At 41.1% G+C, this 27,777-nt stretch overlaps 1 protein-coding gene across 1 annotated transcript; it reads right to left on the bottom strand.

Moving 5' to 3' along the window:
- Positions 1 to 377: 377 nt before the first annotated feature.
- On the bottom strand, positions 378 to 27,599 carry NR2E1 (nuclear receptor subfamily 2 group E member 1). Its single transcript, XM_038397768.2, has 9 exons — positions 27,078 to 27,599; positions 21,921 to 22,066; positions 17,834 to 17,921; positions 15,252 to 15,487; positions 12,922 to 13,068; positions 7,772 to 7,868; positions 7,238 to 7,387; positions 6,869 to 6,974; positions 378 to 1,792 (listed from the first exon to the last, which is right to left on the bottom strand). Exons 1-9 carry the CDS (start codon positions 27,100 to 27,102, stop codon positions 1,630 to 1,632), a joined length of 1,158 nt encoding a protein of 385 aa, XP_038253696.1. The 5' UTR covers positions 27,103 to 27,599; the 3' UTR covers positions 378 to 1,629.
- Positions 27,600 to 27,777: the final 178 nt, after the last annotated feature.

Raw genomic sequence — 27,777 nt, 5'->3', positions numbered from 1 at the left:
TGCACTCTGGGAATTATGTTATCTGAGCTTTGGATTGTTGATATAATTGCACACCCAAAACTAATTTTAATTGGGGGGGGGGGAAAGTGGTGTGCCCCTCCATCCCATCCACAGTGCCTTGTTAGCTGTCTGGTTGGTTGGTTGGTTAGTTATTGACCATTTTAACATAGGAACATAAGAATTGTCCAGCTAGCTTAGACCCATGATCCATTGAGTCCAGTACTCCTGTCTTCAGAAGAGGTCCATACCAGCTGCTTCAAAGAAAGATTAAAGAAACTCTGCAGTAGGCAGATGCATATTTGAGGAATGTTTCTGTTCTCTGGCAAGCAGTATACAGTTTTACCTGGAGGAAACTAATCCAGGAACTGAGGGAGAGAAGTGAAAGAAACAAAGGAAGGATAATTTAAATTCAATATATTTTTATTTTGTAAATACAATGAGTACAACTTTTTAACTTCACAAATGAGTTAATCCACTTTGTACAAGAAAAGTTTTACTCATTCTATGATAGTTCAAGTGCTGATTTTTCTCAGTGCTAGTTCCTAATAACAAATCAAAATTTGAAAAGTACAGCAGCTATCTTTAAACGTTTTTTCTACATTTTTCATAAGTAGTCATATCAAATAAGCAGCTTATAATGTGTCTGTGTGAGAGAGAGAGAGATCAAAGCTTTAATTAAACCAGAAGTTTTCTAAAAAAGCATTGGAGAGTCTTGGAGACTATTAGCATTGTATCATTGACCATCTTTATTTCTTCATAATTAAGTTCTTTTCATTGTCTTTTGTAAGTTGTTTCACCTTTCTGCATCTCATTGACAGAGTTTGGCCACCATTGCCTTTGGTTTCAGCACTATGCCAATGGGACAGCGATCAGCTCACTGAATCAATCATCTCCATTTTATTTGGTTTTGCTGTTTTAGTCTCTTACTTGACTTGTATTCATTTGTTTGTGTGTGTGTGCACACAAAGCTCTTCTGTCTTTGAGATGTTAACCAAATTACAAGTCATCAGAATTTCATCAAAGTTTACCAGTTCATTTTACAGGAAGGCCTGGTCTGCTGAATCCAAAACATAACTGCCATCATTTAAAATCAGTTCTGAAGGCCACTTTATGATGTATTACAACAGAAGCAATATTTTGGTAACCTGTTTTAGATGTCTAGAATATTATGAACATATTCACCAATATAAGCTACTTTTAAAACCGAACTGAAGGCCACCTCATGACACATTATAACAGATGCAATGTTTAGTTACCAAATGTTCCAAATGAAAGAACTAAAGTACCTTCTTTTTCTCAGATCTGCCAGTTAAATGACAGAATTGCACAGTCTTTCTAACTATGACTGACAAATTAATTGTCACCACCCTGGAGAAAGAGGAGCAGCAAAATTCCATCCAATTCACTTTTTCTGTAGAGCAAAACACTCTGTGCTCTAAATCACTCTGTTCAAGGCAGCAAAATCATATCTAATGGGATTTTTTTTAAAAAATTTCTCAATGAATTTAAAAGTTAAACATTCCCAGGTTTATGCTTCCTGTAGATTTTGTTAGTTGAGGTTTATTCTCCATAGATAAAAGTTCTTATCAAACTGTCCATCCTGATTGTTTTTGTTTTTTTTAAGGTAGTTTATATGTCACTGGATTTGTACATATCTGAAAGCAGTCTTGTAATTGGCACATTCCCAATGGTCTTTTTGAAAAAGACTTCTTCTATTGTAGATGGACTAATTGAACGCAAAGCTGGCAAAAGCAATAAGAGTTTTCCAAAACGGCAGGGTTGTGTGGGGTACCTAGAATACAAAACGAAAAAGAATGTTGTTAAGGTGTTTGTACGTTTCTCCAAACAGCAAAATCACTTCCCTTAATGAGCAACAAAACCCAAATTAAGCAAATTGTAGGGTTTAGTTCTGACTGAGTGAAATCCTACTTGCCTTCTCATAAAAGTAGACATGTTGACTTTATGGGAATGCTGATGTGAGTGAGGTAAGCAGGCTTTGGGCTAATGTTTCCACATTTTGTTTGTTTGATCTCTCAGATGAATAACTTATAGAAGGTCAAACTCTGCCCTGACTTACACCTCAAACAATGACCTTGAATTGGGTGTAACTCAGAAGAATTTGGCCCATGTTCAATAAACTGGGTTTATTAGATTGAACTTGCAATCTACCCAGTATGTTGCAGATGTTTGAGTGCAGCATCACTTTTAATAATTGACATTTTGAATACAAAATTCTGAGTGAGAAGCAACATTTCCTTCCCCCTGAAAATATACATCTATAAAAGGCTATCTTCCATCCTCGTTAGCCACAGAATTCTTCACAATTTCTAAAGATAAAACAGTATGGGCCTAATTCTGATCTTGCTGGTGCTGACTTTTTCACTAGTATAACTCTGCTGACTTTGGAGGCATTCCTCGGGATTTTGCACTGCTGTAAGTAAAACAAGAAATAGGCTCATTATCAGAAACATTTGGAGCCCAATTCTCCAATCTTCTATCACTTTCACTAATGTAAATCTGGAATCACCTTATTGAAATCAAAGGACTTGCACTAGCGTAAAACTAGAATGAGAGCAGAATCAGACCTCTTTCTTCACATGTCACATAATACAAGATGAAATCCTGACTCTGTTGAAGTCAACAGGGAGTTTTCTCTTTGACTTCAGTGGGGCTAGGTTTCATCTACAAAATTTCCAACACTCTTATGAAAATACATCGTACAATGGAAACTTCTAAGATGTTCCAAGGCTATTGCGTTGACAAAAGAAAATAAATCTCCTATGATGGGTCCTAGCTCCATCAAACATGGCCAACAATATTTTTTGTATGTTCACCTTTCCAGAAAAGTGGCATAGACTTTGATATACCTAAAACTGCAGGGGAGGAGGGGAATTATGCTGTTCCTAATTGCTGGCTTTATTTAGACTGCAAGATTTATTTATGGTGTATAGTCATTCACTGCTCTTTACCCTTGTGGTGCAGAGCTAACCATTCCACTCCTGTACAAATACCCATGGAAAAATACTATCTACCTAGTCTGTAGTATTGCTTTGGCATCCATGCTGACAGGCAGCCTCTCTATATTGCTCCACTGCTCTGTGCCTTTTTGTTTACCTCAGAAACATGGATCACTCTGGAACCAGGAGACTATAGATCCCCAGTTCATGCCTGTTCTCACAACCCGTTTGTTGGTTCTCACAAGGCTGGATTCTCCTTTCACGCCAGTGTAAATCACTGATGTAAATAGTTATACTGGTGTAAGTTAGAGGACTTCCAGAGCATTGACTAGTGGGAAAGCTGCTGAGTTTGGAAAGAGGACCATTCCATGTAAAGCAGCTGCTTCCTGGCTTTTTTTTCTCACTGGCTGGCCATGTAACCCTAACTCCCACTGAGCTTCAGTGGCACACTATTCATGTGGAGGGGCTTCAATGTGGGTGGAGAGAGCATGCCACACAGCTGCTGCTTTTTCCTTTTAGTATGTACTGGCTCGTATTTTTATGTTTGCTCAAATCTGCAGTGAAAGATTCTATCTATAGTCTAAACAAAGGATGTCAAAGATTTCTGCCAGTGAGCATCATTGTTTTTTAGAGTAGGCAATTTTTTAATATGTCCTTAGATTTGCAAAATAATTGCAGTCAGTGGTGGAACTTCAGTATAGCTTATAGCTAAGCTTGGCAGAATTCAGTTTTCCCTTACAATGTCAACTGATGATATTAATGTTTGTTTGTCAGTACTTTTTATTTTTATATACTTAAATTTTCACAGTTGCGTGAAATTATGGGGGCCGGGCTCAAAATACAAAGTAAACATCCCTAAGTTAAACTTTGATAAGTTCTCAAGCAGCATTGTTCTTACTTTGCCTATCTGTAAATTTTGGTGGTTATCAATGGAAATATTTTTTCATCGGTTTGTGTGTGTACGGTGAAATGGATATTTATCAATATTTATAGATTAAAAACCTAATCCTTTCAAGGCTAGTTACAGCAGTACTTGGTGCTGATAGGGGGGATTTCCCTAGAGTACATTGTCATCTGGATTGACATGTGTAACTCTCAGATCATTGAATTATGTCCTCTACTGGAGATTTTATTTTATTCTATATAGGTTCTTATACCATGCTCATCACCATAGTATTTGAGTGTGTTAAGCAGTGTGACTAATGTCTGTCATTGTATGTGTGTGTTCTCTCATCTTCTCACCAGGGGCAGAAGTGTGTGCAATGGAGTGTTTTGTTTTGTTTTGGATTTTATTTTTAAATGATACACAACATATACACACAGACATGTTGCTATGTGTTTGTTAGAGAAGGCAAGGTCAAAGAAATGTGCCTTGCACATGGAGCAGAAGGTGATGAGATTTGTGATGCTCCTTAGTTTTTGGGAAAGTTCATACCACAGTCTTGGGTTAGCCCGTGAGAAAGCCCTGTTTCCCACACAGACAGGCTTTACCCTTATTTGTACAGAGTTCCATTGTGCCAGAGGAGAAAAGTTGTTAGTGGAAGTTGTAGCTTTTATAAAATGAGTTAGGTCAAGAAATAAATAGAAATTAGGCTTTGGCTTTACTTAGGCTAAGTATAGAGGAGTTTGGGAAATTGAGTTTGTTAGTGTGAATAAAAGTTAGACAGTAAGATGGGAAAATTGAAATCAACAAGGACATGACCCAGGGTTATTTTGTGGCTGTGTTGGTTAGAACTGGTTTTGGAATGGTTTTTAATGAGCATTTTTGAGAATTAGGAATGTTTTTACTAAAATGCTATGAACACTGATAGCATGGAAAGAACATTGGTGCAAATGTTAATTTAAAGGTGTAATGTGAAGAGCCAATGTAGAGGTAGAAGAAATGTGACAATGGTAATGGATAGGTTTAATGTTAATTAGTATTATCATGTGTTGTAAAAGGAGTAGCCTTTTAAATTGGATGAAGCTCCAATGCTGTGGCTTGCATTGTGCAGGAGGTCAGACTAGATGATCATAATGAGTCTATGAGAACACCGAAAGGGTACTGTTAGGTTATACGATTTATAAGGCTGTACTTTATCTGGTTGTCACTGGACTGATCATCTATTGATACACCATTCCACCTTCAACTGTGAATATAATTGTAGTACTGTGTAAATGCTAATTGTATGCCTGTTTGCTTAACTAATCATTTTTCTCTTTTTAAAAAAGTTTGGTTCTATCATTCAAAGTGTCATCTAGGATCCTCTACTAAATTAAATTGTCTGTAAGTGACCTTGAGGCTCGAAAACTAAGTTTGGTTTATTATATTCTTAACTTTAGTGAATTAACATTTAATTGACAACGTTTAAAATTCAAGGTTACAAAAGTGAGGGGAAGCCCAGATTGACAGCAGTGAGTCTAAGTATTGCCCCTTTTCAGAATAATCATTTAAGAGGAGGCAGTCTGGTGATATAGATCAGATGTACTTCCTTCAATGACCCTAGACAAAATCTAGCTAAAAAGTTTAATATTTCAAGCCGACATTTTGGAAGGGACAGGTGAGAATAGGTGACAAAAAAGAATAGGTATATGGAAATGCAAGACTGGAGGTTAGACCTTTTTTTCTTTTGGGTGTATCTCCATGTCCACTATGGAACCCTGAAGATTCTCCCTTCTCCCCCACTCTTGTGCCTCTACTAAAATTCCACCTGCTCCAGGCCTTGCATTACAGCCAGTTTATTTCTGGCTAAGGACTGGACAAGATGCCTTTCAGAGCTCATCACAATAGCTCCTGAAATGACTGGAGGAATCACTATTGAAGGGTGTGCTTTGCATCTCATTCCTCTCAAAAAAAAAAAAAAAAAAAAAAAAAAAAAAAAAAAAAAAAAAAAAAGAGGAGTACTTGTGGCACCTTAGAGACTAACAAATTTATTTGAGCATAAGCTTTCGTGAGCTACAGCTCACTTCATCGGATGCATCCGATGAAGTGAGCTGTAGCTCACAAAAGCTTATGCTCAAATAAATTTGTTAGTCTCTAAGGTGCCACAAGTACTCCTTTTCTTTTTTGCAAATACAGACTAACACAGCTGCTACTCTGAAACCTGTCATTCCTCTCAGTCTCCTTTCCTCCCCACCCAATTGCCTAATGAATTGCTTTGGTAATAGTCCTCCTAGCCCTTGTGCTCCAAGACTGGAGGATAGTTTTAAAAAGTATTCAAAGCATGATGCTCTAAACTGTGGTCACATTAAGACAACTGCTCACATAGTGAAAATAACAGTGGTTTTCTACATAGCACAATTCACATATTCCTAGTTTTACCCTTGTTAGTTTCACAAGGTGGCGACTACAGCTTTTATAGTTGGTATAAAGGTTTCTGTATCTCATGTTTTATGCCGAACAAGATATATGGAAAACCTCATTTCAAAACTATTATTCTCATCATTCTGGTTAAGATGTACTGAGCTAGGAGTCACAAGATCTGGGTTTTTCTATTTCCAGCTCTGCCATGACTCACACTACAGACTTGGACAAGTCACTGCCTCTGTTTCCTTATCTAAAAAGCGGGAATAATACAATAAAAGATTCTGAGATTCTAAAATTTAAAGCACTGTATGTGATGTTGTTGTTTGTTTAATACAGTAAAAGACATACAAAAACTCCAGTTTTCTGAATGTATTATGTTCCTTTTCAGGTTTCACATACCATGAAAAACTCCCTCTTTTTCATTTTCTCACTTATTTGAATACATTCTATGTCCCTCATTCTGTTTGGATAACCCAAGTTCTACTACAGGCATATGTAGTCACTGTGAACACTGTATGAAATCCTGGCTCCACTGAAGTCAATGGACATTTTGCCATTTACTTCACTGAGGTCAGAATTTCACCCAGAGTGTTTGAAAAAAGTATTCAAAGAAAATACTGATCACCTGGTGTGGATGTAACTGTTCAGAGTGAGCTGAGCTTCATCTTGAAGAGCTGCAATGGCAGCAGCATTTCGAAAACTTCTCAGTTCAGAACCACTGTGTGTAGGTACTGGAAAGCAGATCAGTAACTAGTCAGGTAGACTCTTAAGAAGGTCAAAATATTTAAGATTTAACATAAAAATAAAGATGCATTTTTAAACATTTAATTTGTAATAGTTAAAGTGTAACACTGCCCATCAGAATTCAACAGCAGAAAACCTACTAGCTGATATAATCACATCACTGTTTTAAAATGTCAGTGTAGACTCTGAAGTGGCCAACCAGCAAAATGGCTAGTTATCTTTAAAAAAAAAAAAAAAAAATTCTGCTTACCAGCTTTAAAAGTGACAATGCATTTGAGACAGGCAAATTCAGTAGCATCTAGCCGAAGTTGTCTAAATCTAGCCACAACCTCCTGTAAAGCCTGTATTTCTGAAATAATTTTATTCAGCTTCTGAGAATCTGTATTGTCACCATTCATGCCTAGAATAGAAACATATGAAAAATATTCTATATTAAGGCATTTGCATTAATGTATATTGATTTCTGACAAAATCCTCTGTATCAATATCTATTCAATTGTCACTTAGATATCCAATTCCATGTAAACTGACTATATTGTATGAAAGTTAATATAAAATCTTCTCTTGGATGATAACAAACACAGTAATTTGCATTTAAATGACAATGCAAGCAGTCATGAATACAGCAAAACAACATTATTTGCATTTAAATATAGATTTATAAATGACAGGTATGCTCTATTGTTCAGCGGGAATTTGTTATTCTTTACATGTTGTTCTTTTTTCAGTAATGTATTTTTATGGTAATTTTTATAACAAAGTCATTAAATTGTGCAATTCTTACCAGATACAGCCAGTAGAGTGTTAGCATCAACTGGAATGGCCCATTGTGCTATTCCTAGAACAAACAGTTCTCTCCAAGCATCTTCCAAAAGCATCAGCTGCCATACAATAGATGTACAATATAACATGGTGTATAATTTATAGATTTATAAACATTTTCAATATGTTAATTTCTGTTGTTTTAAAAACTGCTTTAAATGCCCGCCTTTGTATTTTCCCCTCTGAATGTTTTAGCTCTTTTTCTTTCTTTTTGATAAGGTATATGGATAAGAATAGCCCTGGAAGAAATATTAGTATTAATTATTTCTATTACTGTAGAAACTGGAGTCCCCATCCATGCTCAGAGCCCATTGTGCTAGGTGCTGTGCAAACACAGAGAGGGAGAAAGATGGTCCCTACACCAAAGAGCTTACACTCTTCTTAAATATCTACTAATATTTCAAAAGCAGGCTTGCTCAATAAGCGCTCTCTTCTCCTCCTCAGTGTTAATAGACACGTGTATTGAGAGCAGAATGGATGCCTGACCGTTCTTTTAATGATTTCTGTACTATTAGACCTTTTTTACTCTGCAAATATGTGATTTGTGAAATGAGTGGCAGATTACTAGATGGTGGCCTGAACTGACACCACTTGATAGAGAGTCAATTCAAAGCACTATTACACAATGACAGACATCCTCTTATGTACATTTAATCCACTGTTGGTTAAACAAATCTATAGTCTGTTAAAAGACAATATCAAGGTATATTAAAATCTTTCTTGTTTTCCTACTTTTGCTGAAAAGAGCCCTTGAAAGCTGGATACTGAAATCTGGTTACTTTAGAATGTCACTGAACTTTGGGGAAGTTCGAATTCAGGTCCAAACACCTTAGATTGTCCCTCTTCAACAAGGGACGAACCCCAACTCCACAGCAAAACATGTTTGGAGGCTGGAGCCCCTCTGATTTGGATCCAGATATTGCAGCTCTCCATAATCTTTCATCCTGATTTGTTTTTGTAGATTTTTTTTTTCCTTGCGAGGGCTGAGTGGCAGACTCTGTGCCCAGTTTGCTTCTCTGTTTGCACTGGGGCAATCCCATTGATTTTAAGTACAAATACACTGTTAGGCATGAGAGGAAAATTAGGCTCCTTAGGATTTATAGTGGCAAAGCCAGCAAAGAATAATTTAAGTGCACATATGACATTTTGGCTTAGCACACCTCCTTTGCATGGACATGGAGCGTCCTACATTCAGCTGAATCTCATCAGTTCCACAGCATGGTTTGAGGGGCACACCACAGAGAGTACACACAGTAGGGACTTGATGCCTCTTTGTGGTCCACAACAAGGTGGAGGTGACTTTGTGAACAGAGCAGGACAAGGCTCAGGAGGTACTGTCTGGTGGCTCTAGGATGATACATTGCTCAAAACTCCTACAAAGAAGGGAGGCATCACACAAGGGCCTATGGCTGCTACTGTCACCCTAAGACTTCAGTAGCAGTTGCAAAGACACTTCACTGTTATGCAATTGTCAGGAAAAGAGAAGGGATCCCATCCTCAAGCCTCAGGATAACACACGCTTAGATTTATCGTGTTGGTCAAAGATTTTGCTGGGAAAACACTACATGGATTTTGGAAATGCAGGGTATACTGGGAACAAGGGAAGAACACGTTTTGGAGCTATTACGTTTAGTGATGTCACTTTATAACATTAAAAATAGAATCCTTTCAATAGAATTTTGTTTTTCTGACACATCTGAATGTAAGAGATGCATTTCAGTTGCACTGAAATCATCCAACAATTGGAAATTTCTTATCCAAGTTCTAATTTTTAATACCCAGTGTTTTAAGCCATATTGGTTTCAAGTCATTACAGCACTACTAGAGAGACAAGGTGGGGGAGCAGTGAAAGAGGCATCATTTATACTGAAAGAGGTGCTGAGGCTCAAGCAATTTTTTTACATTATAACTGATGCAGCAAGCCCAGGGGTGCTGAAGCTATGACCTGCCAAGCCTAGAAGTGCCAGGGCTGAGCCCTGGCACAAATTAAGCACTGTGGATGAGGTAGTATATTTTACTGGACTTAAAAGGTATTACCCCATCCACTTTGTCTCTCTAATATCCGAGGACCAACACAGCTACAACACCACTGCATTACAGAACTATGACCATCATAACATCAGTTACTTTTCTGTACCATCTACTTAGACTTTGCAGAGCTTTTATTCAACTCTAATAAAGAAATTGTGATTGAAATGGAAATGTGTCTGCACATAATATGGGTTTTAATTAATTGCATTGGCTTTTATAGTAACAAAAACTTCCCAGAGAGATGAAATTATCTGAAGTACCATATCCATCTCAGGTTTCTGGTGAGAGAAACAGAACTTGCACTACTAACCAGCCATTCCCCGTGCCTTATAAAGAACTGATGTTTCATTTAGATATGCAGGTTTCTATGTGGTATAAAGAAATTGATTCTTAGCCATTAATTGGCTTTTGTAAAACTTTTTGTCACTTGTTCATGCAGATGGCAATGAACAATGCTTCCTAGATATCAACACCATGCAGTTAAAGTCAGAAGACTTTAGAAATTAAAGGAACTTTCTCCTCCAACTTGCTAAGGCTCTCCTGGTTCTGATGAATATGTCTTTAAAGCCTCCATGGAATAGCTCATGCTGACCTTAGTGAGGGCTTATAAATGGTCTTCATTCCTCAAAGGAATTAGAAAATCCCAGGCTTTCTAAATGACCTACTTCTGCTTCAGAATCAGGCACTATCTATAAAGATAACCTGCTGTTGATTACTTGTGTTTGTCAACGGATGGGGTTCCACATTTTTCAAGACAGAAAAGTGCCACATAGTTATAGAATTGTAATGTTTTAATTTTTCTAGAGGTGCCCAAAACAAAAGCAGATCCTAGGAAAAGATTTTTGACTCTTTAGCTAGATGTCAAAAGACATCCAGAGGAAATTCAGACATTTTTATCTGTGCCACTATGAAATGAAATGAAACAGTAGTACTATTGTAAGGATCATCTGTCTGATTCTCTAACTATGGAAAAAGGCTATTAAAACAAGAGTTATTTCCTTTGAGATTCTCCTGAATGTGAGAGGAAGCTGAGGAATCATGCTAGAGAGAGGTTCAAACCATAGTTACATATCTGAACCTCTCTGAATTTTGAGAAATGTGGATCCAGGTCTAAAGTTTATAACTCAGACGCACTCTTACAACCTGGAGGGAAAAATGGTGAAATTGACATTAAAACAGATTCAATTGATGTTGCAATTTGCTAACACTTGCCTTTCATTTTAAATGTAAGCTATGTCGATGGCTCATTTAAGATGACAGGATAAACTGATTTCTGTGAGGAATTTAATGGGAAATATTCAACGATATGGAATGTGCATTAGCCATTTCTACTGTATTGATGAGCCTCTCTCTTGAAAGATGTTTCCTTCCTCCCACTCCCTTCACTCCATTCTTCCTGGAGGGATGATCTCTTGGGGAATTTTTACATATTAGACCAAACTGAGCCCTGGCCTAGGTGGATGCAACTGCTGTTGATGTCAATAGTCCATGGCTGAATGTGATCGTTGTGGCGTTATGACAGAGATTGTTTTCTTTGAAATGGCAGTAGTTTTCAAAGCAAAAACCATTTTCTATGATGTCTGTGTAATGAAGTACGCTCTAGGTCTGATTCTACAGGTCCTTCATAAGCCGGATCCAGCTTCCCGATCCACAGAAGCAACTGTATTTGAAGTTGACAGAAATGGCTTGCATGCAGCAGCTGATGAACTAGGCCCACTCCTATTATCTTCCTGTCAGTTGTTCCCTGTTGACTGTTAAGCCTTTGGCTTATGGCAGTTCTGCAGCCTCTTTAAGATCCTACTCATCCAGTGGCCCTGAATGTATATACCTGATTTGCTGGTGAAAATACATAGAGGGAGGTGAATGAGGCTCCACATATCTAACCTCACAAAAGGGCTCTCAAAATCTGGGACTAGCTCTAGAAAAGGGACCTTTCAGTTTATCTAAGCAAAAGTCTTTTTGTGCTACATGTGATATGTAGATCTAGGTAGAAAACTCTATCGTCATCCTGAAAATCTTTTTCTGTTCACAATATGCATTTGTTTATGTACTTACACTAACATGCCACAGACCAACTATTGTATTTTATTTGGTGACTATTGTAAGAGTCTAATACAATTAGTTGTAATATTTAAGATATGACCTTTTTCTTTCTAGTTATTGTATTGCAAAATTAAACTCAATGATATCAAAATATTAGATACATTTTTGTGGTTGGAGCTTGTATAGTTTTTTCCTTTTATTATTGTCTGATTAATTTTCAGAACTAATGCATTATATTAAATAGATCAAGTCCTCATCAAAAATCAAGTCATTACAAAATTGCTTTAGCTACTGTGGTTCACTCACAAATCACTTGAGGCAAAGGCAAGTTGTCACAGAGGAAAACAAGACAAATTAAGGAGGATTTTAATTAGGATTAAAAAAAAGAGTAGGCTGAATTCTGCTCTGAGTCAGATCAGTGTAAATGTGGAATAACTTCATTGAAGTCAGCGTGACTCAGAGAACCATTTGGCCATTGTACACTAGTAGGATTAAATGGTAAAAATGTTTACTGAGAGTGCACTTTTCATCCAGAGAGCTCAAACCACTTTACAAAGGAGAATAAATACCAGTATATTCAGTTTGCAATTGGAGAAGCTGAGGCACACAGAGATTAAATGACTTGCAAAAGTTCAGACAGAAGGTCAAGGGAAGAACTAAGAATAGAACTTGGAGGCGAACTTTTAGCCCCATTTAAGCTGATATGAGCTTTGCCATTGACTTCAGTGGGGCCAGGATTTCATCCCCCATTTCTTTATTTCCAGCCCTGTGCTCTGTCCACTACAACATGCTGCCTCATAATATTTGTCTTATAGCAACATCTGTTTCTTATCGGAGTTTCACCTACACTATAAAATATCCATTTCAGACTGATGAAAATTGCTGTTAAAACAATATATTATTTTAGAGATGGGCCAGATCAAAAACTATGAGGGCCAATTCCTTTGGAAGGGTGAAAAATCTGATCTAGATCTGAATTTTGTGGATCATCTTTAATATGGTTGCCAGGCTAAGGACAATTACTTGTATAAGTCTTACCTGATCTTGTAACGACAGAGTAGAAAAGGCTGGAACGCTCTTGGCCCATTTGATGCTCATAAAGAGAAGCCTGGCAGCAGATTCACAAACAGATTCAGTGGCCACTTCATAGAGGTACATAGGTGTACCATTGACTTCGTGTGGATACTAATATAAAAAGTAAAATAAGGAATAATAATAAAAAGTGACTAAGATAGCCATAGAGTTTAAGATCGGAAGGAACCACCAGATCATCTTGTCTGACCTCCTGTATATCCTAGGCCACCACCCATGCATTAAACCCAGCAACTAAATGAGACCAAAATATCAGCCTCCAGAAGACTAGACTATTATGTGCCACAGGCAGAGAATAGGAGGGACTGAGATCCAGCAGTATCTGAAGCCCCGGCAAGGGCAGGGAAATGATTAAGTGAGATATCCCCAGATAATCCTGGCAAGTGACCCACATGCACATGTTGCAGAGGAAGGTAACTCTTTCCCCCCATCTCTCCAGATCACTGCCAGTTTAACCTTCTCAACTTATAAAAATTCCTTCCCAAACCAGCATATGATCATTAGACCCTGAGAATGTGAGCAAGAACTAGCCAGCCAAGACCCTAAAAGAGAGAATACTCTTGGCCACCTCCGAACCCTGGCTCACCCCAGCCAATGTCCCATCTCCAGCAATGAGCATCCTGATGCTTCAGAGGAAGGATATAAAAACAAAAAATAAAATAAACAACAAAACTAAACCCCCCACCCAAACAAACAACAGTATACATTGGGGAGAGGGAGAATCCTCCCTGCAGGTGGCTGGCTGAAACCCTGAAATGAGCTTTCAGGAACATAAACATAAAACAAAAACCAGAAGTGAGACCTCTGGCTGCTAAACCATTCCCTCTTTTTATTCTTCATCTCAGATATGCCTACACTTCACTAGTCATTCCTGTATATAGATAATTGATGCAATCCCCCATCCTGCACCCACTGAAATTAATAGCAAAACTTCCATTGGCTTCTGTGGGCCCTTTATAAAGCAGGCTATTTGCTTTGCTATCCATGGGGATGAATGGGACCATATAAGCATAAGATCACAGTATGGCAGAATGAAATTCCAACAGTAGAAGAAACCTATTAAAAATGTATCTTGATTCCCGGACCCTGTCTCATTACTTTATTCAGTGTTCCCTGCTTTCAGAGCAGATATAGATATATGTTTGAATCAGTATTTTATTTTGTCACCCCTAATCCACACCCAGATTCAACAGTATATCCCTATTCCTCAAAGCACTTACGCAGGTGCTTAGCCTTAGTCACATACTTAAGTCCCATTGAGTTCAGTTGGATTTGAACATGCGCTTAAGTGGTTTGCAGCAAGCACAGAGTAAAATGCATTTTCTTTCTAAAAAATTTCTGGTTTAATATTTTTGAATTTACATTTATAAAAATAGAAATATGATTCTTACAAGCAAGTTCACAGTGGGTTTCACCAAGCTATAGACCAGGGTTGATTTACAAACAATTTTTCTGTAATTTGTTGTGTACTCTACATACAAATGTGCTTATGAATATTTTGGAAAGGAGAGCATGAAAATATTTGAGTTATCAATTTAAATAACTCATAGATAAGCCTCATCCACCAAGTTATGACAGCAATTTCCTATGCTGCTTATTAAATGTCAAAGTCCAGAAATAAAAAGATAAATATACTTGTGTACCTAGATATTTGGATAGGCTGCGATAATTTGCTCAGTACGTTACAGTACATTGTGGGCTCAATCATTATATTTTATTGTCCAGAACATCAATGATTCTCCAATCTTGGGTCATTTTAATAATACTGTGTCCAAGACTGAAACATGTAGGTTGGTGGGTAGTCTGCAGGTGGCAGTATTTCTGAACTGTTCCACTGTGTGTAGGTCTTTCCAGGGAATGCATATTTATACGTATACTAGAAAAGCTCACAAATGGTGTGTGCTTATGTCTAAAATGCATTGGTGTGTATTTATCTCCATATAGTGAGAATGATTTTAACTTGCAGACCATCGTTCTCTTACTCTCCACCAAAATAGTTTTTTTAAGTATTGAGGGGGCCAATCATAAAGTTCTTATTCAAACACAATTCTCCTTAAAATCAATAGGAGCATTTACACTTCATAGTATTGGGTCTGAATTTGTATTCTGTCATAGAACTGACTGGATCTCACACAAACACACCCTGTGGAGACACTTAACAACCCCAGCTCTAAAACAAGACTTGCCAACCCCTGATTTCAGGACCAAATATTTTTGCCATAATCTCTGAACACTCTCTTAGTGCACTTCATTAGAACACGGAAGGCAGCTCTGACCTTTGGTGTTGGTTGTGCCAGGCCCACCAACGTCTGCCGTTCAGGGGTAGTCGATACAGCAGCCAGCTCTAGATTGTGGGGTTCCAGCTGTGAGACAGCTGTAAAGAAGGTCGGAGCAGGTAAAGCTGCAGAGGGAAAGTGAGGAGTAGCTCCATTCTCGTCCTTATGTCCTCTGAAATACAGCGCAACTTGCTTCCTTATTGTGGATGTCCTTGGGCCTCTTTCGTGTTGCACAGCTGGGAACAAAGGGCTCATTTAGTGAATACATTACCCAGTTGCAGCCTGATCCCAAAGCCCATTGAAATCAATGGAAAGACTTCCATTAACAGCAAAGGGCTTTGGAACAGGCCTCACTGACTTACTCTACTTCATTGTCCTTGGTTATTTACTGGTGCATGTGGAATTAAGTGCCTGATATTGCATACCATATCATTACTTTCAGTGCCTAATATTAGGTGGTTGACCTTAAATGCAACATAAACCTCCAGATTTCCCCCCCAAAAGAAAAGAAAATAGTTATCTGAAAGTTTGTCTGGATTTCATGTATAGGCATTAGTAGCCATCTCTTCAGCATGACAATGTTATTCATTTAGTGGCACAGGCATTTTATAGCCTTGATTTTCTTTTCCTGTGATGTCTTGTTTAGGATTTCTGTGGGGTTCTTTGAGGGGTAGTGTGGTAACTAGTTACTGGGTCATATTATGTTGAGGAGCAAATCTGTAGGCTGCTAAAGTCCTGTTTTATTAGGTCAAGATATTCCACAACTTTGATTGTGCTGTTCCACAGGAAGTGTCTAAAATACAGGTTCAGTTTTGTAATCTGCAGTCAGAAATGCATTAGCCTTGCCTAGATTTTGTTGCCTAAGGTATTATGGGCAGCTCTAGCGAATCTGCAAGGAAATATTTGCTTGTCCCATCAGCAATAGGGTTGCCAATTTTGGTTGGATGTATTCCTGGAGGTTTCATCACATAATCTTTAATTATCTTTAATACCTGGAGACTTCAGGGCCATCCTGGAGGGTTGGCAACCCTAGTCAGCAATGACAACACAATACTTTCCAGACTAACTCTCGCAGGCATTAGAACCCAGCCATTAGAAAACAAACAAACAAAAAGTTTACTTCAGAATTATAACGGGAAATAGCCAAGACTCGATAAGATTTCAACCCAGTGAGTCACTTGGAGTGTTTGCCCGATTAAATTCTGTTGCTGGTCTCCATAGGATCGGAATCGGATTCAAGTCGAGAAAAGTTATGCCAATAACTGTGGCAAGCGCATCAGGAAATCTCGCTGTCTCGGCATCTTCAATGTAGAATCATTGTCTTACATGTGCTAATAAAACAATCTGAGTGTGAAATCTTGACCCCATCGAGGTCAAGCGGAGCTTTGCCCAGGACTTCCCAGGAGCCAGGATTTCACTGTCCTTGTTTCGGACCGAAATGTGTTGAAAGGTTTATTGGGCACTAGAAGACAGTAGACGGTTGCACACGAGGTATATTGAATGAATGCCAAGCCAGGCTGACTGCTCGTGGATTATCAATCGAAAAATTCGTCATTGTTTCGGGCTACTGTTTCCTCCACAGAGACGATCTGTGGCTCATCATATCGTTTATTGTAGGGAAATCTTACAGCTCACAGTTTGCTGACCTATGCCAGGCCTCGCGGCTTCCAAGAGAGGGACTTTAATTGATAGTCTAATTGATTCTTAATTCTAGTATTAATAGCATCTCGAAAAAGTGAAGATGAAAGGCTAATTTTAACAGCAAGGTTCTTAATTCTCTGAATAAAGCACGGGGTTCCTGTCTCCACTGATGGCAGTGGCAAAACTCCCGTTGCCTTCAATAAGCTGAGGGTTTCACCCACTGCCTACACTTCATTAAATTGTTATAGAGCGACTTTTTTTTTTTTTGGTCTGATTGAGACGTTACAACAAGGGACTCGATTGTGTCTAACCCGATCAGCGCCTAGGGCTGTGCAATAACTGGGTCATTCTTACTCGGAGCTCTATGACATTTCTGTTCCCTGCACAAAAATCCTGCAGCTCCTTACCACACGTTGGATCTGGACATTATGGGTCAAATCCATCCCTGGCATAGCTCCGCTAACTCCCATGGATCCACGCCAAGGGCTGGATTTGGCTGAAATACATTAATTGGTGGTTTCATTGCGCTTGTTTCACTGTTTTAGTTGCTTTTGTCATCAACCCAAACAATTTGCCCGGCCCTGGCTTTGGGTCCATTGTACACAGCTGAATAGCAGACGTTCCGATGGGAACGGGTCGGCTCCGAATTGGGTGCATGGGCAAGGGCAGGAGGGCTAAAGGCAGTGGCGTTAATTGCTGGGGCAGGAAAGGGTGCTGGGGCAGGGCGTTGATTGCTCGTTGGCAGGAAGGGGTCATTGAGCTGAGCCAGGCACGGTGGAAGGGAAGGGAGAATTTTGCGGACAGGTGGAGGGCAGCTGGGAGGGAATACTCCAAGCCGTGGGATCCGGGCGCTTACATTAACGATGCGCTTTTCCCATACATGCGATTCATGGTTCATATTACTCAGCCACAAGGAGAAGGGTAAAAGGATGTGCAAATACCATCTTTGTTCATGTTGACTTCCAAGCATTTCTTCAGTCGACACGCCCTGCATTGGTTCCTGTGTGTCTTATCCACGGGGCAACCTCCCTAAAACAGAGAAACTCCTTTCGTTAAGAGATGGGCTTGCACAGGGCATGGGGTGGGGAACTGACAAGCGAACGGCGGGGCAGCTAAGAACCTGCTCAGCGATCACAGCATTAGGGAGTACTAACCTTCCCCCCCCCAAGCACGTGGCTGGTGCCCTTTCTGCTTGTTGTCCGCCTAAGAAGGATTTGTGAATGGAGGGATTTATGTGCCAACGATTTTCCAACCGGAACATCATCCCGAAACCAGTGGGGAGTTCTGCTTTTAAACAGATGCCACCATATGGCCCTGTGTATTTACACTGCGTAACCTTCCCTGGGTCACCTGTGTACACGGCCCTTCCTCAGACAAAACTTCCTGCGACGCCAAAGAGGAGTTTGGCCTGAGCAAGCAGCTCAGACTTGGGCCCTTGGTCAACGAAGCCTGTAGCTGGAGAGGACAGGGGTAGAGTCATTTGGGTTTGCAGGATCCCTTCGCTTCAGCGGTTGGGTTGTAGGCTGTGCAGAAACGAGTTACTTCTACACAAACAGACAAATGAGGGGGAGACTATAGCGTGTGCCGAAGTGTCCCGGTGAGAAACGGAAGAAAGGGCTCGTTTGGCGGGTGTGAGTCCATCCGATCTAGTCACAAAGGGGTTCCTTCCTGGGGAGACTATACCGAGGGTTATACGACTGTGTATGTAGGGTTTAACGAGGCCAAATCCTGTTGGCCTCACTCCTGGGACAGCTCAGGGGAAATCAATAAAGCAGAATCTGATCTCAGTCACATAGAGGGGAAAACCGGAGTCACTCCACAGTGACTCCAAATGGAGCTACCAAGGATTTCCACCGGTGTAAATAAGATTAGAATCTGGCCCAATAGGGCTACTGGAGTGAGTAAGGCGAACAGGATTTGGCCCCTAATAAATGAGTGGGCAGGTGGTTATGGACAAATCTGTTTCAGCACCTCAGACAGCTCCCCACCCCCAGAGGCTCCAGCTGCGCCCCGGAATAACAGAGCTCCCGAGGCCTGCAGGTGCAGCAGGAGCCCCTATCCGAAGAGGAATAGTATAGACTTAGAGCCATCCAGAGTCCCAGAAAGTCACATACAGCCCTCGGCTCAATAAACCAGAAATATCTAGCCACAAAGCCAAACTTCAGCCAATACTGAGGTAGTGGACATGGAGACCTTAAGACGATGGGACAAGATGGATGGGGGTTGGTGGAATTTGTAAATAAGTGTAAATGCTGCTGACAGATATCAGAATTATAAAAAAGTCACGGAACCAGACACACTATGTGTGTGTGTCTGTCTGTGTTTATACTCTAGCATCGGCTATATTCATTTAGCCCCGGAGCCTCAGATAACTTGACTTATGCATGCAAAAGTTAATGGTCCTTCAGTCTGCCCCTTATCCTTTGGTAGTAACTCCGGGCACCATGTGTGGTTATACCGCCATCCCCCCACGCCTCCTGTGCCCTGTGAGACATGATAATGAAGGAAACCCCCTTCTCAGAAAGTTGGGAGCCTGGTATAAATTGTTAGTGTTCATTGTTCAGAAACAATTTGGCTGTAACTCTGCCGTTCTGGCTTGCGGTGTGAGCTGGAAACCAGTTCGCACCTGCCGAGACCCCGTAGAAGTTACACTCCTGCATGCATCCGATGAAGTGGGCTGTAGCTCACGAAAGCTTATGCTCTAATAAATTTGTTAGTCTCCAAGGTGCCACAGGTACTCCTGTTCTTTTTACTCCTCCTCGATCAATGGAAACTCGCCTTTCCCAGAAGTCAGGTTGCAAAGCGAAACTTATTCCGGACTCTTCCGGGGGTCTCCAGCTCCCACTGAAGTAAAATGCACCCACAGACTTAGGTTCGGGCCTGGATTGATGCGCTCTCTTCTCTAGCTCTTCCAAGTGCACTCAAACAAAAGTGCTTCCCACCTAAAACACCTTCCGAAACAGTCCAATGAACAGAAGCAGAGGGCGCCTAACGCAATATTGTTCTGAGTAAGGGGGATTTATAGATGCTTCGGAAAAATCTATTTACTCTCCCTGCACGGTTCCCTTGTGTAGAAGTACAAAGCTGACGCTCTCTGATCAATTTACTTCAATATTCTCTTTGCCATCCGCCTTTTGACTTGACAGCCCTTCCCTTTTTTACTGTTATATATTAGACGATCTTTAAATGTGTGATGGTGAGTGGAGGTGACACAAGTTTCACAACACCCTTGTGGATGCGCTATATAATTGTTGATTCACTGCTGTCCTTGCTCGGACATAGTTCACAGTGAAGTCAGTGGGAAGTCGCCGGAGACAGGATCGTGTTTGTAAACACACAGAGGAGACAAGGAGTAAAGTGAAAATTCTTTTCCGCAGTGAGTGAACGGTTCAAATACTCCGGAAAGGGGAAACCTCGATTCATTATCCTAGAGCTAATCCTTCAGGTATGATACTAAATGCTGTCATATTATTTCCCACCACTCCTTATTCTATTTACAACACAGGCAATGAACCCTCTACTTGAATCTACTAGTTGCCTTTATTATAATATGTTTGCAGCGTTGCTGTAGCCTTTTGGTCCCAGGATATTAGAGATCACAAGGTGGGTGAGGTCATCTCTTTTATTGGGCCAACTTCTGTTGGTGAAAAAGACACGTCTTTGAGCTCCACTGTTCTGAAGGAGAGCTATGCGGAGCTTGAAAGCTTGTCCCTTTCACTAACAGAAGTCGGTCCAGTCAAAGATATTACTTTACCCGTCTTGTCTCTTTTATTATAATAGGTATTTATTAGACAGTTGGTGGGAGCTGGAATTTTTACTGTCCTAAATTTCATAGTGACCTGGAAAAGAAACTCTAGCGAGAGAAGCTTGTTCAAAAAGTTTGTACAAATGTCTTTTCCAGTGAGATGGGCGGGAGGACGGGGTTGTTTTCAAGAAATCTTCCCTGTAACTATGGTATTGGCTTGGCTTGAAGTCATCAGTTCCTCCGTTCACCCCCTCCCTCTCTCCATAACTGCGCTTTTATTTTAATTAAGGGGGGCTAGAGGTAGGGGAGACAAATCAAAAGCTGGGGGGTTGATTTTTCTCCGACTTGGTTATATTTTAATAGCAAAGTTTATATCTGAACATTGTCTTAAAATATTTGGGAGTCTTTGTCCTCTTTTATGCTTAAATAATCTTGGTAGAAGTACGCAGAGTTGGTCTGACCTGCACCGTTATGTAGCGAGGACAAACAGAACCTGTAGCAAGAAAAGGCCACACCAATTTATGTCACTGTAGTTAAGGTAAATTGGTTTAGAGTTTGAATCTATTTTGTCTCTGTGCTGCTGAACAGAGTATTTATATACCTATACGCTTCCACATATGCGCACAACCAGAAAGTAGACTGGGGCATTGGCCCCGGAAAACTGCCCAACCTCATGCTAATATACATTGTGTTAATTGACACATAACAATTTACTCTAATTTTGAACTCCTCTTGCTTTAAGAGGAAAGATCTGACGTGTGGAATCAGACTCTTGGTCCATGAAATCCCTTATCCTACCTCAGTCCAACATCTAACGCTTCAGAGACGGTTCGGTGGCCAGTATATCTGGCGAAACTCCGCCACAATGCAGAGGATGGGGTAGGCATTTCTTCCTGACCACCGCAGGCGATCATTTGGTCCTGAAGCATGAGATTTGATTTTTGATTTGCTGTTTAAATCCAAAATCCCCCCCCCCCGGAAGCTGACTCCTATTCTATTATAATACGTGTCCGGAAGAAGCTTGCGTTAAACATACTGTTAAAATGTGAACATCCTTAAAATGTTTAGCAAACATCCTGAGCTGCTTAAATCTATCACAAGCAAATTCTAGTCCCCCAGCACCACATTTCCAGACTGTATTAAGCTGGGATGGCATCCAGTTGGCAGGATGCATATTAGATTTTGATTCATATTTCGGCATGCCGGAGGGAACTCCGGAGCGACAGTACAATAAATAACTCGTTGGAAGTGGAAGGGAAATGAGCCGGTGCTGTCACTAGTACCTGATTTCCAGATTTGCAGACGTACGTCCTGTTCCTCCTGATGCTCCGTTTGAAAAATCCTGAGCATCCATCGCAAGCGTAAACCCCATAGTGCTTGCCGGAGCTGCGGTCCCCACACACTTTACAAGGGATGTCTAATATACGACCTGAAAAAGCAGAGGCAAGGGAAGGGGGGAGGGAGAGAGAGAGAGAGAGAGAACTAAGCAATCTGACCTCTGAAGGGATTAGCACCAGAGCTGCGATAAAAGCAAATAATGAAGTGGTTTTATAGGCAACCTTCTTTTCCTTGAGCAAGTGTCAGTTTTCTACAATGAGAATTATTCATGCACCGCTACTTTTATTTGGATCTTCTATAATCGCCAAGACCCATTTTGGAACGAAAGATTACAGCAGCAGCAATAGTAAAAACCTTCCTGCTAGGAGAGATAAGTTTTTGCTGGGTCTGTAGTGCCCTTCAAACAGGGGGGAAACTACGTTCTGTGTGTAGGGAGTGGCGAGAACCAAGTCACAAAACCAGCTCACGGTTGGGTTTGTTCCCGCCATTAACTTGGATGTGTTTCCATTACCCTAAAATTTAAGCAAAACTTTCTGCATTAACTGTGGGAAAGTGCAATTTATGTACTATCGAACGTATTTGAAATGCCTGGTTGTTTCTTTCTTCTATCTAATATATCAATCAGTCACACAGTCTGAATTGTGTTTACTTTTCAGAGACTTTTACTGTAAATGCAAATGCACTGAAAGTCATATAAAATGTATAGAGATTATTAAACCCCATTTCAATGAACGCACCACAAAACCCCTACTAGCTCCTTTCTTTTCTTTTTGTTAGCATCAGTTCAAACAGCCTCCTTTCCCCCCCAAAAGGAACTCAAGCTAAAAGTGCAGCTCTCTCACAAAACCTGGCTTTGAGAAACCTGGCCGATTTGGTTTATAGCAATTTGCTTTGCTTTGAGTTAGCTCAGTAAGAGTGTCTTAAGTGTGGTGGTGGTGGGGAGGGAGGTAGGGGTAGAAGAGGGATGGGGGAAGGGGTTGGAAGCTGGATTCAGAGAAGTCTCTTCTGCTCCCTAGAGAATTTAGGAGCCCGGGATGCTTTCAGACATGTTTATCCGGAGGCTCTAAAACAATGCCTCCTGGCAGACAATAGGGACATTAGATAAAGTGTTAACTTAATGATTTTCCCCATTGAAACTCGTTTGACTGCCTCCAATCAGCACAAGCTGCCAGCTTCTCCCCTAAATGAAACTCGACAGCTGCTATATACAACACGGCTAGAGGAATGGGGATTAGGTTAGGGACTGGGGAAGGGAGGGGGCTGAGGAGGGAGGGTAGAGGGGTTAAAGAATAGAAAACTTTTACGCAATTAATAACAAGTCCAGCTAGGAGAGCCACCCGCACCCCTCCCCCTAAAGCCCGTAACGTAAATTGTGGCTCTGGATCTGCAGGTAGGAGATCGCGAGGAGGGTTTGGGGACAAGGGAGTGATTACAAGCCCTCCTTGCCACCTGCCTATTGGGTCACCAGTGACCCGTCAAAAAGAGTAGCCTGGGAATTCGGATATCACACAATGCCAACAGGGGCGAGCACTCGACTCCCCCCACCCCCTTCAGCTTCAGCGTCCACTGATAGACTTTTACACACACACACACATGAAGAGGAGGAGGGTGAAGAAAAGACAGTGAAATTCTACATGCATCTGTGCCATCCCCTGGCATGTAATGTCACCGCCAAACTAAATGCAGCGTTCACAGGCACTTTTGAGTTTGATTTTAGCTATGCAAATCCCAGACTTTCTTCCCCTGGCTGGAGCTTGCAGATAAATTGGAGCTTCCCGCTCCAAATAAACCCGAACTTTGTTTTCAATCACAGCAAGAAATTTTTGAAACCAACCTCAGACTAGGCAGTGAACCAGTGAAATGAAAGAGTGCGTTTATTCTCTTTTTTGAACATAAATAATCCTGATCGGTAGCAGTATATGTATAACATCAGAGCGGGACTTTTATGTAGTGTGAAAGACCGTTTTAATACGGCGCGGTTTCTATTTTGTGTTTTATTTCACCAATTTTTCTTGTGTTATTATTTCATCTAGAGATGATAAAATAATATTTTAAATCCTCTAGACCTAGAGCTAGTAAAAAATGCTAGATTCAGCATTCGTCACTGTAATTGTAAAAGGAGGGGGGTGGTGATGCAAATTGCAGCCAGATGTATAGTAATTTATGTAAAATATAGTTCTATCAGTCGATTTCCCCACTCTCCATTCAATACCTAACTAAACTTACTTCTTCTCCCAGTCCCAACTGTGTCCGTCTCATCTGATCACTTTTGCAATTATTCTGACTCTCCTCCGACTAATCAACACCTTTAGTGAGTGTCAGCCCCTCAGACTATTGTAGACGTAGCTGTTGTTATGAGAAAATTCTTGGGCAGAACAAATATGAAAGAAAGAAAAAAAAGCGAGCGAGACAGAAATGTTAACATGACACGGGGTCATGAGATAACTGATTCCCCCTGTTTAAAAAAGCTCCCCTTTGACGAAGCAGAGCTTGGTCTCCGAAGTCCAACGTTAAGAAAATTGAATTTTGTTGATCTGGGAAACCGTTTTTTAACATCCCTCGACAGGGGGTCCTGTGCAGCTTTTTGTGTGTCATAATTGCTTAAAGATATATGGCAGCTTCGATTACTGTAATTACCATCAGAGGCTGTTGAAAGAAGTTAGTCTGGGTTTGAGGGACTGCGGGATGGGGTCTTGTTGCCACCCAGGCAGAGATCACGTTTGACATAACTATACACTCACTGGAGGGGAAGTGGAGCAAGATCCACACTGCAAACTCAGGCCCAGGAGAAAAGCCACAGTGAAAAAACAAAACAACCTCCCCTCCCCCCCAAAAAAACAAAACCAAAAAAACCCCACCTCGTGCCTGCATCTCCCCGGGCTATACTATCACCAGTGGCTGAGCCTGCCGTAGGTCTTCAGCCGTAGACCGTAGTCCTTGAATGGCTCCAGCAGGCGCTAGCACTCATCCTTTCGGGAACAGTTTGCAGATTTCCCTTTAGATCTCTCTTTCTCTCTCCTGATCTCTCTAAACTAACTTCTCGCAAGAGACCCTTGGATAAAATCTTATAATTTAGACCAACTTGAAGAAAGTGCCAAGAAACCGCGCGGGCTCCTGTCAAACCTTTAACCACACCAGTTACAAGATTATGGTTGGTTTCCTGAAATCATGGGATGCCCCTTTTTGAGCTTTCCTTCTTTACTAACCACCAGCCTCGTGCGCGCATATGGAACAATCCATCCGTTTCCCATGCAATGGTCCCGCGTCCACGCAGCAAATCAAGGGCACAGAAACAGCCCTAGATCTAAATTAAAATGTTGTTTGCTTCCCTGCGCCCCAGAACTGAAAGAGGAAACGGAAAATCTGTCCCAATTTTGGGAAACGAGCTGTTGGGGAGGGGTGCAGCTGGTAACAAATCTATTTCAAACGGCAATCGGTGCAGCCAGCTCTCGCGGGAGGCAAACTGAGCAAGTAACAAGGTTCATTTGAATGGGCTCCAGGGAGTATCGGAGCCAGAAGTCAAAGTGCTATTGATTTCCCGGTGTCAGAAATGAGAAAGGTGATGTGAAAAGGACACAACGATGGGGAAGCTGGCCCAGAACTAAGGTTCTAGATGCGTTGGGTTTTCTCTCCCCCAAAATGTTTTCTATCCCTTCAACCATTTTTAGGGGCACTGGGCTTTTTTCCTGCACGCCTCCCCGGTTTTATTTTATCCTTATCTTTAGAAAAATATGCCAGGAAACTATTTAATTTGCTGCTTTCGCTCCCTCATCCTTTGCTACCCAATTCCCTGGGGATGTGGGCTTCAGCGGGAGTTTTGGGTGCGCCAGAAATGCAAGATCAAGTCCTTATATCTTCTTTTTTTTTTTTTTTTTTTTTGCTCGGCTTTTGTTAGTGACACAAATCAAGTTCCTTAGGGAGAAAAAAAGCCTTAACGCATCTGCAGGAAAATACTTAACGCAACTCTCTGTACATAGACAGAAATCAACTTCACCCGCTCGCTTTTCCAAAAGAAACCCCTACATTCAAGACAGTATTAATTGAAGCAACAACGGCAAAACTCCGAACGAGAATGGCCAGGCCACCAGCAAAAACAGCGGCTTCTCCCTGGATGGATTCAAACCTCCAAGGGACAAAGGAGGATGGGAGGGGGGATAATAGAGGCTAGAGGCAAAGATAACCATCATGTGTGAGTCAGATGTACATGCATGAGTGTGAATGTAGCAGTTATGTACATATTGTCACAAACTCACGTGTACACCCACCTTTCAGGCGCCTGTTTAAATTGCACTCCACCACCATGATCCTGCTCTGCACAGTGCTATTAAATAGCAAGGAATATAAATGTCCAGTCACTTGTCATACATTAAATTGGATTGCGTATTTTTTTCTTTTGTTACTGACTTCATCCACATTATAAACTCCAAAAGTGCCAGCTGGGATTAGACCGATTGAGCCGCTCTTCGCAAGAGCGGTTAGTCATACTTTAAATTCTCCAGTTATGAGGTACACGGATTTAGGATTAAGGAAAATGTGACTTTTAAGTTGTTTCTGCTTTCCTCTTTGCAGGATTATTTGGTATGACTGGAAATGGTGTGCAAAGTATTGCATTTAAATCCTCTTTCAACAGAGTTGTTTAATTTAATGATCTGAGTTTTAAACTCTTTTTTTAAAAATAAAAATATTGTCCTGTAGAAAAAGGTTGAGTGAGGCCCATGAGAGAAGCAGCACGTTTCAGCTCTTTAATGCTGTTTTAAAACCAAACACCCCCCACCCACAAAATCACGCAGACCTCCACACAAATGCTCACCTCCAGGTGGAATATAACTAACACTCGCTGCACGTATAACTGCATTTCAGACATGCTCGACATCAAAAGTGGAGCAAGATTTCATTAGAGAGCTGTACGATCAAAACAAGCTGTTGGAAATGACAAACCCAGCATTTTGCAAGAACTTGTCCCAATCTCCCCAAATTCCATCTGGGGCCTGACTGTGTATTAACTGCCGCTACAGATGGAAATATAACATGCTTTTGCAAAACACCCAGGCTGAGCCAGTTCTTCTAAAGGCAGTTAGAAACCTGCATCAGATATTACCCACTTGTTGATCCTGCCGGCTTGCTCATGCTCGAATCCCTTTGGAAATCGCTAACTCTGGCTAAAGTCTTGCTGCTTTGGGGAGATCTCTATTCTCCCCTTCCTTGTTTTTCTCTCTCAGTGACAGGTGTTTCCCAAGCAGTCAGAAGTCCTTGTCCGTTGGGAATCGACACATCCTCGCGTCTCTTCCCAGCTCTGGCAGCTTCTTGGGAAGGTTTCTTGAGACAGAGACAAGTTTGCTGCGGTTTGTTGTTCCTGCAAGAAAATCCTTCCCGGAGCCGAGGAGAACCCAAACGGCTTAGACGGGGGCTCGCTAGTATTGTCCTAGAAGAAAAATAATACCAGCAGCAATGAAAGGAGAAGGTAGGATTTGTGAGCTGGATTCTGTGCTGAGTGCCTCAGTGCAGCTAGGAGAGATCAGAGCCTGGAAAATAATAGAAGGGGGGGGGGGAGCGTCAGAGAAGGCAGTCTCTGGCTCTCACAAGCTGAATGGCACAAAAAGGGAAAGGTTTCCAGAAGTTCATTACATTGGATGACTTTGTGCTTTGAGCTCCAGGCTGAAGCCCCTATAATATCCCCCGAGAAGCTCTGACAGGCAGGCAGGGAGGAGAATAGGACGCCCCTTGCCCACTTAGCTTCTCCTTGCTCCCCCCAACTCCTGGAGGGCTGTGACGTCAGCCCTGCGCTGGGCAGGGAGTGGGTTA

Source organism: Dermochelys coriacea, chromosome 3 (genome assembly GCF_009764565.3).
Source record: "Dermochelys coriacea isolate rDerCor1 chromosome 3, rDerCor1.pri.v4, whole genome shotgun sequence".
Classification (NCBI taxonomy): Eukaryota; Metazoa; Chordata; order Testudines; family Dermochelyidae; genus Dermochelys; species Dermochelys coriacea.
The sequence above is the reverse complement of the archived record's forward strand: the minus strand, read 5'-3'. Positions and strand labels throughout refer to the sequence as shown.